This window comes from Bubalus bubalis, chromosome 14 (genome assembly GCF_019923935.1).
Source record: "Bubalus bubalis isolate 160015118507 breed Murrah chromosome 14, NDDB_SH_1, whole genome shotgun sequence".
In the NCBI taxonomy this organism is placed as follows: Eukaryota; Metazoa; Chordata; class Mammalia; order Artiodactyla; family Bovidae; genus Bubalus; species Bubalus bubalis.
The window spans coordinates 46,963,440-46,976,463 of NC_059170.1; the positions used below are offsets into that span (position 1 = coordinate 46,963,440).

Below are 13,024 nucleotides of genomic sequence, written 5' to 3' on the forward strand. Positions count from 1 at the left end.
ACTTTAAAGAAAGCTGAGTGCTGAAGGATTGATGCTTTTGAAACTGTGGTGTTGGAGAAGACTCTTGAGAGTCCCTTGGACTGCAAGAAGATCCAATCCTAAAGGAGATCAGTCCTGGGTGTTCATTGGAAGGACTGATGCTAAAGCTGAAACTCCAATACTTTGGCCATCTGATGCAGAGAGCTGACTCATTTGAGAAGACCCTGATGCTGGGAAAGATTGAGGGCAGGAGGAAAAGGGTACGACAGAGGATGAGATGGTTGGTTGGCATCACCAACTCAATGGACATGGGTTTGGGTAGACTCTGGCAGTTGATGATGGATAGGGAGGCCTGATGTGCTGCAGTTCATGGGGTCGCAAAAAGTCGGACAGGACTGAGCAACTGAACTGAACTGAAAGTTCAAAGTCTCTTTTTTTTAACCATTGCATTTTTCCCACTTTGGATACCTTTGCAAAAACACAAGGTCCTCAATAAGATGTGTGAAGTCACGTATGTCATCAAAGGCTTTGCTTTAAGAAAAGACACCAAGGCTGGTGGAGTAGCAGCTGCTTACGGATCAGGCTAAGGAAGAAAAGAGTTCTGCCTTAGGAACCCAAAGAGGGCTCCATCAAGACTGACCACATATGACCTTTTAGAATTGGTCAGACTTGGAAGACTGACCCGGCAAGGAGTTAATAAACATGGAGGAAAGACAATTTGATATCCATTTTAATCTTTGCCTACACCTTTAAGAAATGTTCCTAATTTGTGGTTATTTACAACACAGTAAATCAAGCAAACACCATGAGGCGCCAATAAAAATTTTTAAAAATCAGCCTTAAATAGCTAAACTCTCAACAGCAGCTCATAAAGTGAGGCTTGGCAGTTGTTAGGTAGTTATGGTTAAATTGACAGTCCATTGGGGAGTTAAGATATCCAAAAATGCAGAGGTAGTTAAGACTATAGTGATAAATGGCTGGGCTTGTTGGTTGAAGAGATTTTACAGCACACATTTAAAGCTTAACCGCCTGTGAGAAAGTGAACAGGAAATAGAGGTTATCACTTCTTCGCGGCCACTCCATTCATTATTGACTTCAGGGGGTCGGTGACACACAAGGCAAGTCTCAGGCTGTTTGAAGGCAGAAGTCATTTCTAGGTAACATGATACTATCAGGCAGAAAGGGGGGTTAGTGCCGGAGAGTTCCACAAATCTAGCAAAGGTACAGAAAAGAAAGTAAAAACAAAATATCAGAACCAGAATTTTTAAGACTACAATAAAGAAAAATACTAAGACTGTAATCCCCCCTGAGACCTCTGTTAGAAGATGACAGAACAAAGTTATATTTACTTGACTCCCTTTCCCAGGGTTTCCCACAAGTTCCAACAAGAAGAAAAACAGAGAGCAAAGCTTCATCTTTGATGAAACTTGGCTTCGACACGATCAGGGAACATGAAGACTGTGTGATGTGTATAGAGACACGGGGATTATTCTAAGGGGTGATGTAAGAACTAATGCATAGACCTCTCTACATCTCAAGCAGGATATAGATTGCCTAAAAGTGAGTGAAACAAAATCCTAAAATAGCCAATGAGTAATCTCTTACTTTGGAAGACCAGGGCTTGGGTCTTAAACAGGTCACAGGAAAAGAGGTAAATCCCATGGAGCATTTAGTTTCATAACTTCAAGACTTATTGTCTTCTATGAAAAAATGGACTAGACTGGAAAAGGAAATGGCAACCCACTCCAGGGTTCTTATTTGGGAAATCCCATGGACAGAGGAGCCTGGCAGGCTACAGTCCATGGGCCCGCAGAGTGGGACACGACTGAGCACAGCACAGCAGCAACTTGCAGAGTATATTCACTGCCCTAAAACGTCATCTGTGCCCTGCCGGTTCATTCTTCCTTGTCTCCCAACCCATGGCAATCTCTAATCTTTTCTCCTATCTCCATAGTTTTGCCTTTTGCAGAATGTCATACAGTAGGAATATTACAGTATATTGCCTTTTCAGATTGACTTCTTTCACTTAGTGATATGCATTTAAATTTCCTCCTAGGTCTTTTCATGGCTTGATAGCTCTTTTTTTTTTGAGTGCTGAACCATGTTCCATTGTCTGTACCACATGATATTTATCTGTGTGCTTAGTCGCTCAGTCGTGTCTGACTCTTTGTGACCCCATGGACTGTAGCCCACCAGGCTCCTCTGTCCATGGGGATTCCCCAGGCAAGAATACTGGAGTGGGTACCATGCCCTCCTCCAGGGCCCAACCCAGGGATCAAACCTACATCTCCCACATTGCAGGTGGATTCTTTACCATCTGAGCTACCAAGGAAGTCCAAGAATACTGGAGTGGGTAGCCTATCCCTTCTCCAGGAGAACTTCCCAACCCTGGAATTGAACCGGGGTTTCCTGCATTGCAGGCAGATTCTTTAACAACTGAGCTACCAGGAAGCCTGATACCTATCTATCCAATTACTAAAAAACCTCTTGGTTGCTTCCAAGTTTGGGTGCTGCTGCTGCTAAGTCGTTTCAGTTATGTCTGACTCTGTGTGACCCCATAGACGGCAGACCACCAGGCTCCCCCATCCCTGGGATTCTCCAGGCAAGAACACTGGAGTGGGTTGCCATTTCCTTCTCCAATGCATGAAAGTGAAAAGTGAAAGTGAAGTCTCTCAGTCGTGTCCAACTCTTCGTGACCCCATGAACTGCAGCCTACCAGGCTCCTCCGTCCATGGGATTTTCCAAGTAAGAGTACTGGAGTGGGGTGCCATTGCCTTCTCCCCAAGTTTGGATGATTGTGAATAATACTGCTATAGCCATCCATGTGCAGGTTTTTGTGTGGACCAGATTTCAACCCCTTTGGATAGATATCAAGGAGCACAATAACTGATTCATATGGTAAGAATATGTTTTGTTTTATAAGGAACCACCAAACTGTCTTCCAGAGTGGCTGCACCATTTTGCATTCCCAGCAGCTATGGATAAGAATTCCTGTTGCTCCACATACACACCAGCATTTGGTGATGTCACTGTTCTGATTTTGGCCATTCTGATAGGTGTGTAGTGGTATCTCATTTTGGTTTTAATTACATATGATGTGAGACATCTTTTCATATGCTCATTTGCCATCTGTATATCTTCTTTGGTGAGGTGTCTGTTAAGATCTTTAGACTATTTTTAAATCAGGTTGTTTTCTTATTGAACTTAAGAGTTCTTTGTGTTCTTTGGACAAGAGTCTTTTATCACATGTGTTGTTTGCAAATATTTTCTCCCAGTCTGTGGCTTGTCTTCTCATTCTCTTGGCATTGTCTTTCAGAAGTTTTAAATTTCAATGAAGTACAGTTTAGCAATTTTTTTTTCTTATGTTTCATGTCTTTGTTGATGTATCTAAAAAGTCATCACCATACCCGAGGTCGTCAAGGTTTTCTCTTATGTTATCTTCTAGGAGTTTTATAGTTTTACATTTCAGATTTAGATCAGTGATCCATTTAGAATTAATTTTGGTGAATGCATGAAAGTTCTGTCTAGATTCTTTTTCTTTCCCTTTGCATGTGGATGTCCAGTTGTTCCAGCACAAATTGTTGAAAAAACTGTTTTTTCTCCACTACATTGCCTTTGCTACTTTATCAAGTATCAGCTGACTGTATTTGTGTGAGTCTATTTCTGGGCTCTCTATTCTGTTGCTCTGTTGAATTTGTTTACTTTCAGCAACACTACACTGCCTTGATGACTGGAGCTGGATAACAAGTCTTGAGGTCAGGTAGTGTCAGTCCTCCCACTAAATTCTTCTTCAATGCTGTATTGGCTATTCTGAGTCTTGCTTCTATATATAAACTTTAGAATCAATTTGTCAATACCCACAACAGAACTTGGTGGGATTTTTCTGGGGATTGTATTGAATCTATAAATCAAATTGGGAAGAACTGACATCTTGACAATATTGAGTCTTTCCAATCATTAACATGGAACAAATTTTTTACTTCTTCTTTGATCTTTGATTTTGTTCATCAGAGTTTTGTGGTTTTCCTCGTATAGATTTTATACATAGTTCATTAGATATATACATAAGTATTTAATTTTTAGAAATGCCTAGCTCATTTTGAGTGTCAAAATAAATTGCCAAGAGATGTAAGATTCAATATACAAAAATAAACCAAAGAACTAAGAGCAGAAAAGTTAGATGAATCTTTTCGTAATCTAGGCACTATGTACCAGGTACTATTGTTATACATGCTCTTGTATATATAACGAATTTAACCCTCACAATGCTAGGAAGTAGGTATCATTATGATTCAAATTTTACAGATGAGGAAGCTGAGGTTAAGTGTCTTGTCTAAGATTGTAGAGCTACTAAGCAGAAGAGATAGAACTTGAACCTCAACAGTCTGGCTCTAGAGCCGAATTCCATCTATGATGACCAAATGCATGTAGTTCCTGCTTACACACTGTAGGTGTATGCACGTGTGATGTTTAAGGTTCTAAATTTTTTTAATATTATAAAGTGAAAGTGAAGTTGCTCGGTTGTATCTGACTCTTTGTAACCCCATGGACTATAGCCTACCAGGCGCCTCTGTCCATGGGATTTTCCAGACAAGAGTACTGGAGTGGGTTGCCATTTCCTTCTCCAGGGGATCTTCCCGACCCAGGGATTGAAGCCGGGTCTCCCGCACTGTAGGCAGACGCTTTACCATTTGAGCCAGTAGGGAAGTACTTTCAATATTATAACGGAAATAAAAATATATTAAAAACTGGGGAAATATTTGCAACCTATATTATAGACAAGGTTGTTGTTGTTGAGTTTCCCAATCATGTCCAGCTCTTTGCGACTCCACGGAGAGCAGCACCTCAGGCCTCCCTGTCTATCCCATCTCCCAGAGTTTGCCCAAGTTCATGTTCCTTGCATTGATGGTGCTGTCCAGCCATCTCTTCCTGTTACAGTAATGAAGTTATAAATACACAAAGAGCTCATACACATCACTAACAGACAAGAGAAAGAAAGAGAAAGAAAGAAGGGGAAAAGACAGGTAGGCAGTTTACTGAATAGAAATACTAATGGCCAATAAGCTTAAGCATAATGTTTCTCATCGTTAAAACAATGATATAATTTTTACTTATGACATTTTCAAGTATTGAAAAGCATAGTAATATTCAATGTTTTGACCAAGAGGAGGAAAACGGACACTCATGCCCTATTGTTAGAAGTGTAAAATGGTAAAACTTTAAAATGGTAATTTAGCAACGAACATCAAAAGTTTAATGTACCTATTGTTTGACATTAATTCCACATCTAGTTATCTATTCGACAGATGTATAAGTGGCTGAGGGCTTCCTAGGTGGCTCAGTGTTAAAGAATCCACTTACCAGTGCAGGAGACACAGGACACATAGGTTCAATCCTTCAGTCAGGAAGATCCACTGGAGGAGGAAATGGCAACCCACTCCAGTATTCTTGCCTGGAAAATCCCATGGACAGAGGAGCCTGGTGGGCTACAGACTACAGGGTCTCAAAGAATCAGACATGACTGAGCAACTTAGCACACTTAAGTGGCTGAAGACATATATACACAAATACAGAGCTACTCAAATATGGTCTGCAAAATGATGGTAATCTATAGGTGGCTTGTTATTTGTCTGCCAGGAGATCAGAGGTCAGAATGTAGATCAATCTCACTTTTAAGAGCACTATGAGTTCAGGTGACAATTTTTTTTCGTAGAAAGACTTTCTTAAGAGAACAGTATATTGATTTGCATTTTGGTGAAAGCTCCTTATCTCACTGTGAAACAGCACTTTGAATAGCACTAGTTTATAATAACTAAAAACTGGAAATAACTCAAAAATCCTTAGGGGTATTTGTTGGATAAACTTAATAACCCCAAACCCAAATTCTATGCATTCATTTAAAATAAGGAAATCTACACATAGTATATACACATATACACTGTGTATGTACATATATATATATATATAGGCTTCCCCAGAGGATCAGCAGGTGAAGAATCCACCTGCAGTGTAGGAGTCGCAGGAGATGCAGGTTCAACCATTGGGTCAAGAAGATCCCCTTGGTAGTTATGAAGAACTCACCTGCCAATGAAGGAGGCATGAGACCTGGGTTCAGTCCCTGGGTTGGGAAGATCCCGTGGAGGAAGGCATGGCAACCCACTCCAGTATTCTTGCCTGGAGAATCCCATGGACAGAGGAGCTTGACAGGCTTATAGTCCATGGGGTCACAAAGAGTCGGACACAGCTGAAGCAACTGAGCATGTACCCATGCACTGTATATGTATACACACAGGATGGAGTGGAAGAAATTTTGCAAAGCAGTAGGAATATACTAATAGTAAGAAGTACAAGATGAAGAAGTACAAAAAGTACAAGATGAAAAAGTACATGTACATAGAGTTTCTGGAAGCATACACAAGATGGTTTTGAACCATGGTTATCCTGGGGACATGGGATAGGGTGTGGGGCTTTTATGCTTATGTCCCTCTGTACAGCTTAAATGTGTCTACAACTAGCATAAGTTATATCTACGATGTTTTAAAATATGAATTAAAAATTTTGTTTAAAAGTCATGAATCAGGCTCACTGCGGAGTGAATTTCCAGAAACTGGAAATTTGAGCTGAAATTTCTTTCAGAATACTTATTGAGATAATCTTTATATGGGATGGGATGAATTTCCATGGAGGCATTTGTGTGAAGATGTAAGAACACATCAGCTTGTCTTTCCTAACTCAGAAATCCATTTTTCTCACCTTATTATGGCCAATGCACACACATCCCAAAGCAAATTTTAATCCATCTCCAGGATGGGTCTCAAAACTAGGAATTGGTGAAGTCAGGACTCTGTCCCTGTAGTGTGATAATCAGTGACCTAATTCAGATCGTGACTGTCACAAAGAAGTTCAGGACCAAAAGTTACTTTGTGCTCAAAAAGGCCTGAAGATGGTGGATCATAGCAAGTCTTTTCAAAATCTGGGGTTCCTATATGCTTCATGGAAACCACAATTTATTCTGCCAAAAATTATGGGATATTAGGCCTTTCAGAGCCATCTGGAACACATTAATAATCATTAACATTTGTACAGTACCATGCAGTTTGCAAAGCACTTTTTTATCCACTGTCTTACTCAATCCTCCTAACAGACCTTTGGGGTAGGTAGATTTCATAGATCAGGTTTTATAGATGTAAACACTGGGTACAGAAGGCTTGTGCTTATTCCCAAAAGACACTGAGGAGTGAAAAGGCGAAGCCAGGCTATGGCAGCCTAGATTCTTACCACCACCCCACACTACCTTCCAAGGCATCTGACCTAAGTGGTGCAGACAGAAGCGCCTGGGCAGCTTGCTTTTATTCTCTGTGTTTATTTGCCTGATGTTATGCCTTTGAGCTGGATGAGTTTTAAAGCAGACCATGGCTGTTGCCACTGTTTGTTAAACATCGCTACTTGGAGTGAGCAGAGAGTACAGACAGCAGTTTGAGTTCTTGGTCGTCTTGAACAGGATCAAGCAGGACAAACAGAGGGGAAAGCAATTCTTGTTGACGGAATGAAGGAAGCCATAGCACACGCTGTGTTTTCTATGGGCACATCTGTTCTTTCTACCTTGGTTCTACTTTAAGCTTTTCTCCAGGAAGTTCAAAGTGACGATAATAAAATGATCTTTCTTGAAGGCCTAATTTTGATACCTACTTTAACTATTTCACGCAATCTTCCATGTCAGAGAGCTTTCCTTTCCCAAGGTTATTTATTAAACTATCCACATCTCGTATTCCACTTATATTTCTACTTCCTTGCACATAAGCTCTATAGAGAGGAATTAAAATTATGTGATAATACCTTCCAGTTATTGAGCACCTATTAACTGCCAAACAATGTGGTAGGGGGCTTCCCAGGTGGTGGTAGTTGTGAAGAACTCACCTGCCAATGAAGGAGGCATGAGACCTGGGTTCAGTCCCTGAGTTTGGAAGATCCCATGGAGGAGGGCATGGCAACCCACTCCAGTATTCTTGCCTAGAGAATCCCATGGACATAGGAGCCTGGTGGGCTGCAGACCCATCAGGTCGTTAAGAGTCGGATACGACTAAGCGACTCAGCACACAGGCACCCCCTGTGGCAGGCACTTTGTATATCATATATTATCTTTAAACCTTGCAGCACACTCTACGGGTTATAACTCATTGCTCTCACTTTGAGGGACTGGGTCTGGACCTGTCAGCAGTGAGTGGCAGAGCTGGGATGGATGCAGGCACACATCTGTGTAGCCTCAAAGCCAAGGTTCTCTCTAACTCACAGCTCGCAGTAATAATGCGTATTGTATTAGCTACTGGAGGAAGGTATTTAATGAAAACGTTCATTTTAAAATTCTGTATTTTAACAGTGAGCATCATACATTCTTTTCCTCAGCTCTTAAAAGGTGGGTTGGTGGTGATCTCAGGTGGTCTCAGGTGATGAAATTCAACCCTGATCCAAATGTGAAGCTCCCACATCACATCCCTGACCAACCTTAGGAGAATTATGGCACATAATGGACCCTTTTGTTCTGCTTCTCTTTCCACCTGGTCAGCTCTCAAAGGAAAACAACATTCTTATGATCATTGTGAGGTCTAGAAATTAACTTTTATTTTAAATCTGTCAAGAACTCCTGGCAGTTATTAATTTTATTAAAATGATTACATATGGCAAAACAAAGAATAGAGGTAATTCTATTTCTCTACAACATAAATTATGAGTTAGGGTCTCAGCTGCTGACTCAGCATTGTTGAAGAATTTTTGTAAAGAATTGGGGGGAGGACTTTAATTTCCAGAAAATATTAAAGCAGCAAAAGAAAGAAAAAGGTAAAAGTAATTGCAACTGGAGATACTGCCTAGGATGTGCTAATTATATAATTGTCTTGATGTATTTATAGACCAGACTCCAAGCTTTGGTGTTTAAAAACAAAAAATCATGTGAAGAGCTGTCCTTATTGATTTGTCATCTGTAGTTTATAACATAGAACAAATTTGCTGATTCTTTTTGAAAAGGTGGTAAAAATCAATTATGACTAATTTAAATAAAAAAGCAACCAGCATTCATTTATCTAGCTGAAATATGTAAAAACAAAAACAATTTTATTAAAATATTTAATACCAGAATAACTTATAATAGTATGAAAAAGAGTGAAGTACTTGTCCTTAGTTTTCACTGACATGATCACATATTGGCAAAATTGTTTTATAAAGATTCCAAAGTTTTTATCATGGATCTATAACTATTTAAGGATCTTATAAACCAAAAGAACTCATACTTCATCTGATCATACAGTCATAACTTACATATCTTGCTTTGCACTTACTCTTACTGCAAACAGCAACTTAGAAAACAAAGTAAAAATATATATATATACAAAATATTTTTATATCAAATTATCTTCATTACACTAAATAAACCCAACCCCCAAATGTTATGTTACATGAAAAAGTGTCCTACAATTTATATCAAGACTGATACTGTCCATATATCAACTAGAGCAGCCTTTGGTTTTAAATGTATTTTGAAAAATAAAGAAAAATATCACCATGCGGCTGCACTGCTGGCTGTCATTCACACTCACGAAAATGCTTTCCAGTTTTTAAAAAAAATTATAAAATAGATTACATACCCAGAAAAAACATCCCAACATAAGAGTCAAAGCTCTTTTACTTCTCTGAGCACAAATACTCTGTTATATTTGGCATCTCTTCTGTTTATTCAAACTTCAAGCCTCCCCAAGCTGATGAGAATACTAACGTTTGACTGAAAAAGATCTTCTTTCTTGATATTGATTATTCTCACTCAATGATAGCCTAATTTAGAAACAAAATGTACTTTATTTTCATGCATGATTTCATTTTAATGTCCTACTTGGCAAAATTCAGAGACTGTTCAATGTTTGTTTTCCATATGTTTTAAATTTAAAAATCAATGTTGTGTGTATATGTATACCCACAGAGATCCATTTCCTTTATTGCCTTGTTCTCAATGCAGTGTAAGTTGCCCATCAGCAATTGTGATTGAAATGAACCAAATAAAAGGTTTTTCCATGTGAAAAAGAGCTATTCCGTATGAAAAACAGTTTCCATCACAAAAAACACTGAACTCTAATGCAAATGGGATTATGTTTTAAGAATTATAAATTGAGTTTTACACAGGAAAATTTCGAGTTACTGAGATAATGAAGTTTTTGAAAACTTCGGCAAAACTTGAGAAAAAAATCCAAATCAATTCTAAAGAGCATCATGGTGTCTTCCAGCAGTGCTTAAAGACTTATTTTTCTGATCGCATTCATTGCCATTTTCCTTGAATGTATACATTATGTGATTCCCAAGCCTTTCCTTTTGGAAGTTTGTAACCTACCAGATATCCAGGCAGGATACATGCATAAAATTCTCACTGTCACTCTGCAAAGCACAGTGAACAATTTTAAATATTGCAGATTTTTTTTTTAAAGGAACATTTCATTTGGGCTGAAGAGATTTCCAAGCTTTAACATGGAAACTAGTGAACACATTTCAAGGTGTTCAGGAGTTTTGGTTTCAGTCCTGGCACCGGTGGCAGGTCCATCCAGAATAAAGCTCACAGTTTAGTAAGCATTGTGGTGCTATCATTTTGAGGCACTGCTGCTCTGCTGTGCCCACGTTGTAACTTATTTTCAAGAAGCAAGGCACTTACTGTAACGGCAACACAGACATTTTACGCATACTTGGAGTAACATAAAATAAGTTAATATTTTTGATTAAAGTGGAGTTTTATAATTTATATGTCTTTTACAGAAGCAACTAAATGATACATTTAGGATGATTAAAAATAAGAAGAGGTTTGAGAGGGAGTCATTGTCACTCCTGCTCCAGCTCTTAGGATGAGGGTTTATGAAAAAACACTGATGCGAAGAACGGCCATCCATCTGAAAAGTGACAAACTCTTAAAACTGCGGAACCAGGGGCACTTTGACCGTCTTCACTTCCGCAATGTGGGACGACTTCTGGATGATGCAGCTGGTGGTCCCCTGCGGCTTGTCCTTTCCCTGCGCGAGATTGGTTAAGGCCATGGCTGCGTTGATCTCCTTCCAGTATGTGTCATCCTTGCTCGGTCCCTTTCTAGTAGCTGCACTGGATTTAAGCAGAACAGAAAGAAAATGATCAAACTCACAGCAGCGTACGTAGAAAAGATCATCACTGAAAAGCATGGATGGCAAATAAAAACATACCACTCACCTGTCACCCTTATTAGATCCATTTTCCAGAGTGTCTGTAAAGAAAAGCAAAGATTGGATTACTTTTCTTTTTTTGTTTTCTTTTTTCCAAAAAAAAAAAAAAACAACAAACACCCAGTATTTACTTATTTTTGGCTGTGTTGGATCTTTGTTGCTGCTTGGGCTTTTTCTCTAGTTGGGGTGAATGGGGGCTCTCTCTAGTTGCGGTGCACGGGCTTCTGATGGGGGTGGCTTCTTTGGTTGCAGAGCACAGGCTCCAGCACACTCAGGCGTCGGTAGCTGCAGTGCATAGGCTCAGGAGTTGCAGCTCCCAGACTCTAGGGTGCAGGCACAGTAGTTGTGGCATATAGGCTTAGATGCTCCACAGCCTGTGGGATCTTTCCGGATCAAGCATCAAACTCTCTTCTCCTGCACTGGCAGGAGGATTTTTTACCACTAAGCCACCAGGAGAGCCTGAACTATAAAATAGGGGCTGCTGGATGATCTTTGGAGTGCCTGTAGCTCAATAGTCTATGGTTTCCTGGAAATCAAACCTCATCTCAGGAAAAAGACTGGCAGATAGTCCCCTCTGGCAAGTCAGCAGATGAACATGACCCAGTGCTGACAGCAACCTGGAATTCCTGGTGTATCAGAACAAGCAGCTCTGGTGTGTAAGGTCCACATGAGCCCTGCACCCTCCATTGCAGGGAATGAAGCGTAGGGTGTGGCCTCTGCTCATGCATTTTCACCTTTGGTTTAGATTGGCTCCTTCACTCAGAACATGCATGTCTATCAAAACCACATTATTACAAAGGAGGATGAAATGGGTTTCTGGTCTGGATTAAGCCTCTCTAGGGGAACTCCTTTGGCCAAAAGAACGAGATATTGGGAACACAAAAACAGACATGCTGGAGGGAAAGATTCCAGAGGGTAAAGAAGTGGGGGAAGAACAAAGAATGGGGTTGGGACTCCCCATCAGCCTTCAGTTCAGTTCAGTTCAGTTCAGTCGCTCAGTTGTGTCTGACTCTTTGCGACCCCGTGAATCGCAGCACGCCAGGCCTCCCTGTCCATCACCAACTCCCGGAGTTCACTCAGACTCACGTCCATCGAATCAGTGATGCCAACCAGCCATCTCATCCTCTGTCATCCCCTTCTCCTCCTGCCCCCAATCCCTCCCAGCATCACAGTCTTTTCCAATGAGTCAACTCTTCGCATGAGGTGGCCAAAGTACTGGAGTTTCAGCTTTAGCATCATTCCTTCCAAAGAACACCCAGGGCTGATCTCCTTAGAGACCCCAAAATACAGTAGTTAAGTCACTGCCATCAACAACCACCACTACCACCAAGAAGCTGCAGGAGGCGCTCTGCCACACATGAGAAGCACAAGAAACATGGCTTTTGCTCACAGCTGTCTCTGAACTCCATGGTTTCTGGAAAGCTTTCTCCTGCTCCCAGTCCTCTCCTTTTCTTCTTCTCTCCTAACCCAGTATTTCTGAAGGCCAATTTTTTTTCTCTGCAATTCTCAAGGCTAGTTAGGCCATGCACCCCAATGTCCAGCCCTGGGCTCCCAGAGGGTTGTGGAACCAAGAGAGACCTGCGGGGAAGAGCATGAACATGATTATAATATAGTCCAGCCATGGCGGCACTTCCAGGGATGAGAGGGAAGAGAAAATAGCAATATGGCCACTTCGACATTGTAGCTAAACTTTGATGCCTTCAGAAAAGAGTCAGTGAAATGTGTTCACACATCCTGAGTCAGGCCATGCAGTGAAGACCTGAGACAATAATGGTCGCCGTGAGCTCTTAGCACAACCTTTTACTCAAGGCCCACCTCACCCC

General features: G+C 40.6%; 1 protein-coding gene across 7 annotated transcripts in view; it reads right to left on the reverse strand.

Moving 5' to 3' along the window:
- Positions 1-9,047: 9,047 nt before the first annotated feature.
- Positions 9,048-13,024, reverse strand: part of MKX (mohawk homeobox) — a 72,676-nt gene continuing 68,699 nt past the window's right edge. For 5 of the 7 annotated variants that reach the window (XM_006041656.4, XM_006041655.4, XM_025264238.3 and 2 more), the window contains exons 6-7: positions 11,209-11,242; positions 9,048-11,103 (exon numbers count right to left, since the gene is read on the reverse strand). In XM_006041656.4, coding sequence (XP_006041718.1) covers positions 10,917-11,103; positions 11,209-11,242 — 221 coding nt within the window. In that variant the 3' untranslated portion in view covers positions 9,048-10,916. Of the gene's footprint in view, positions 11,104-11,208; positions 11,243-12,591; positions 12,780-13,024 lie in introns of those variants that run through there. The other 2 variants (XM_006041657.3, XM_044928035.1) reach the window with 2 other exon arrangements.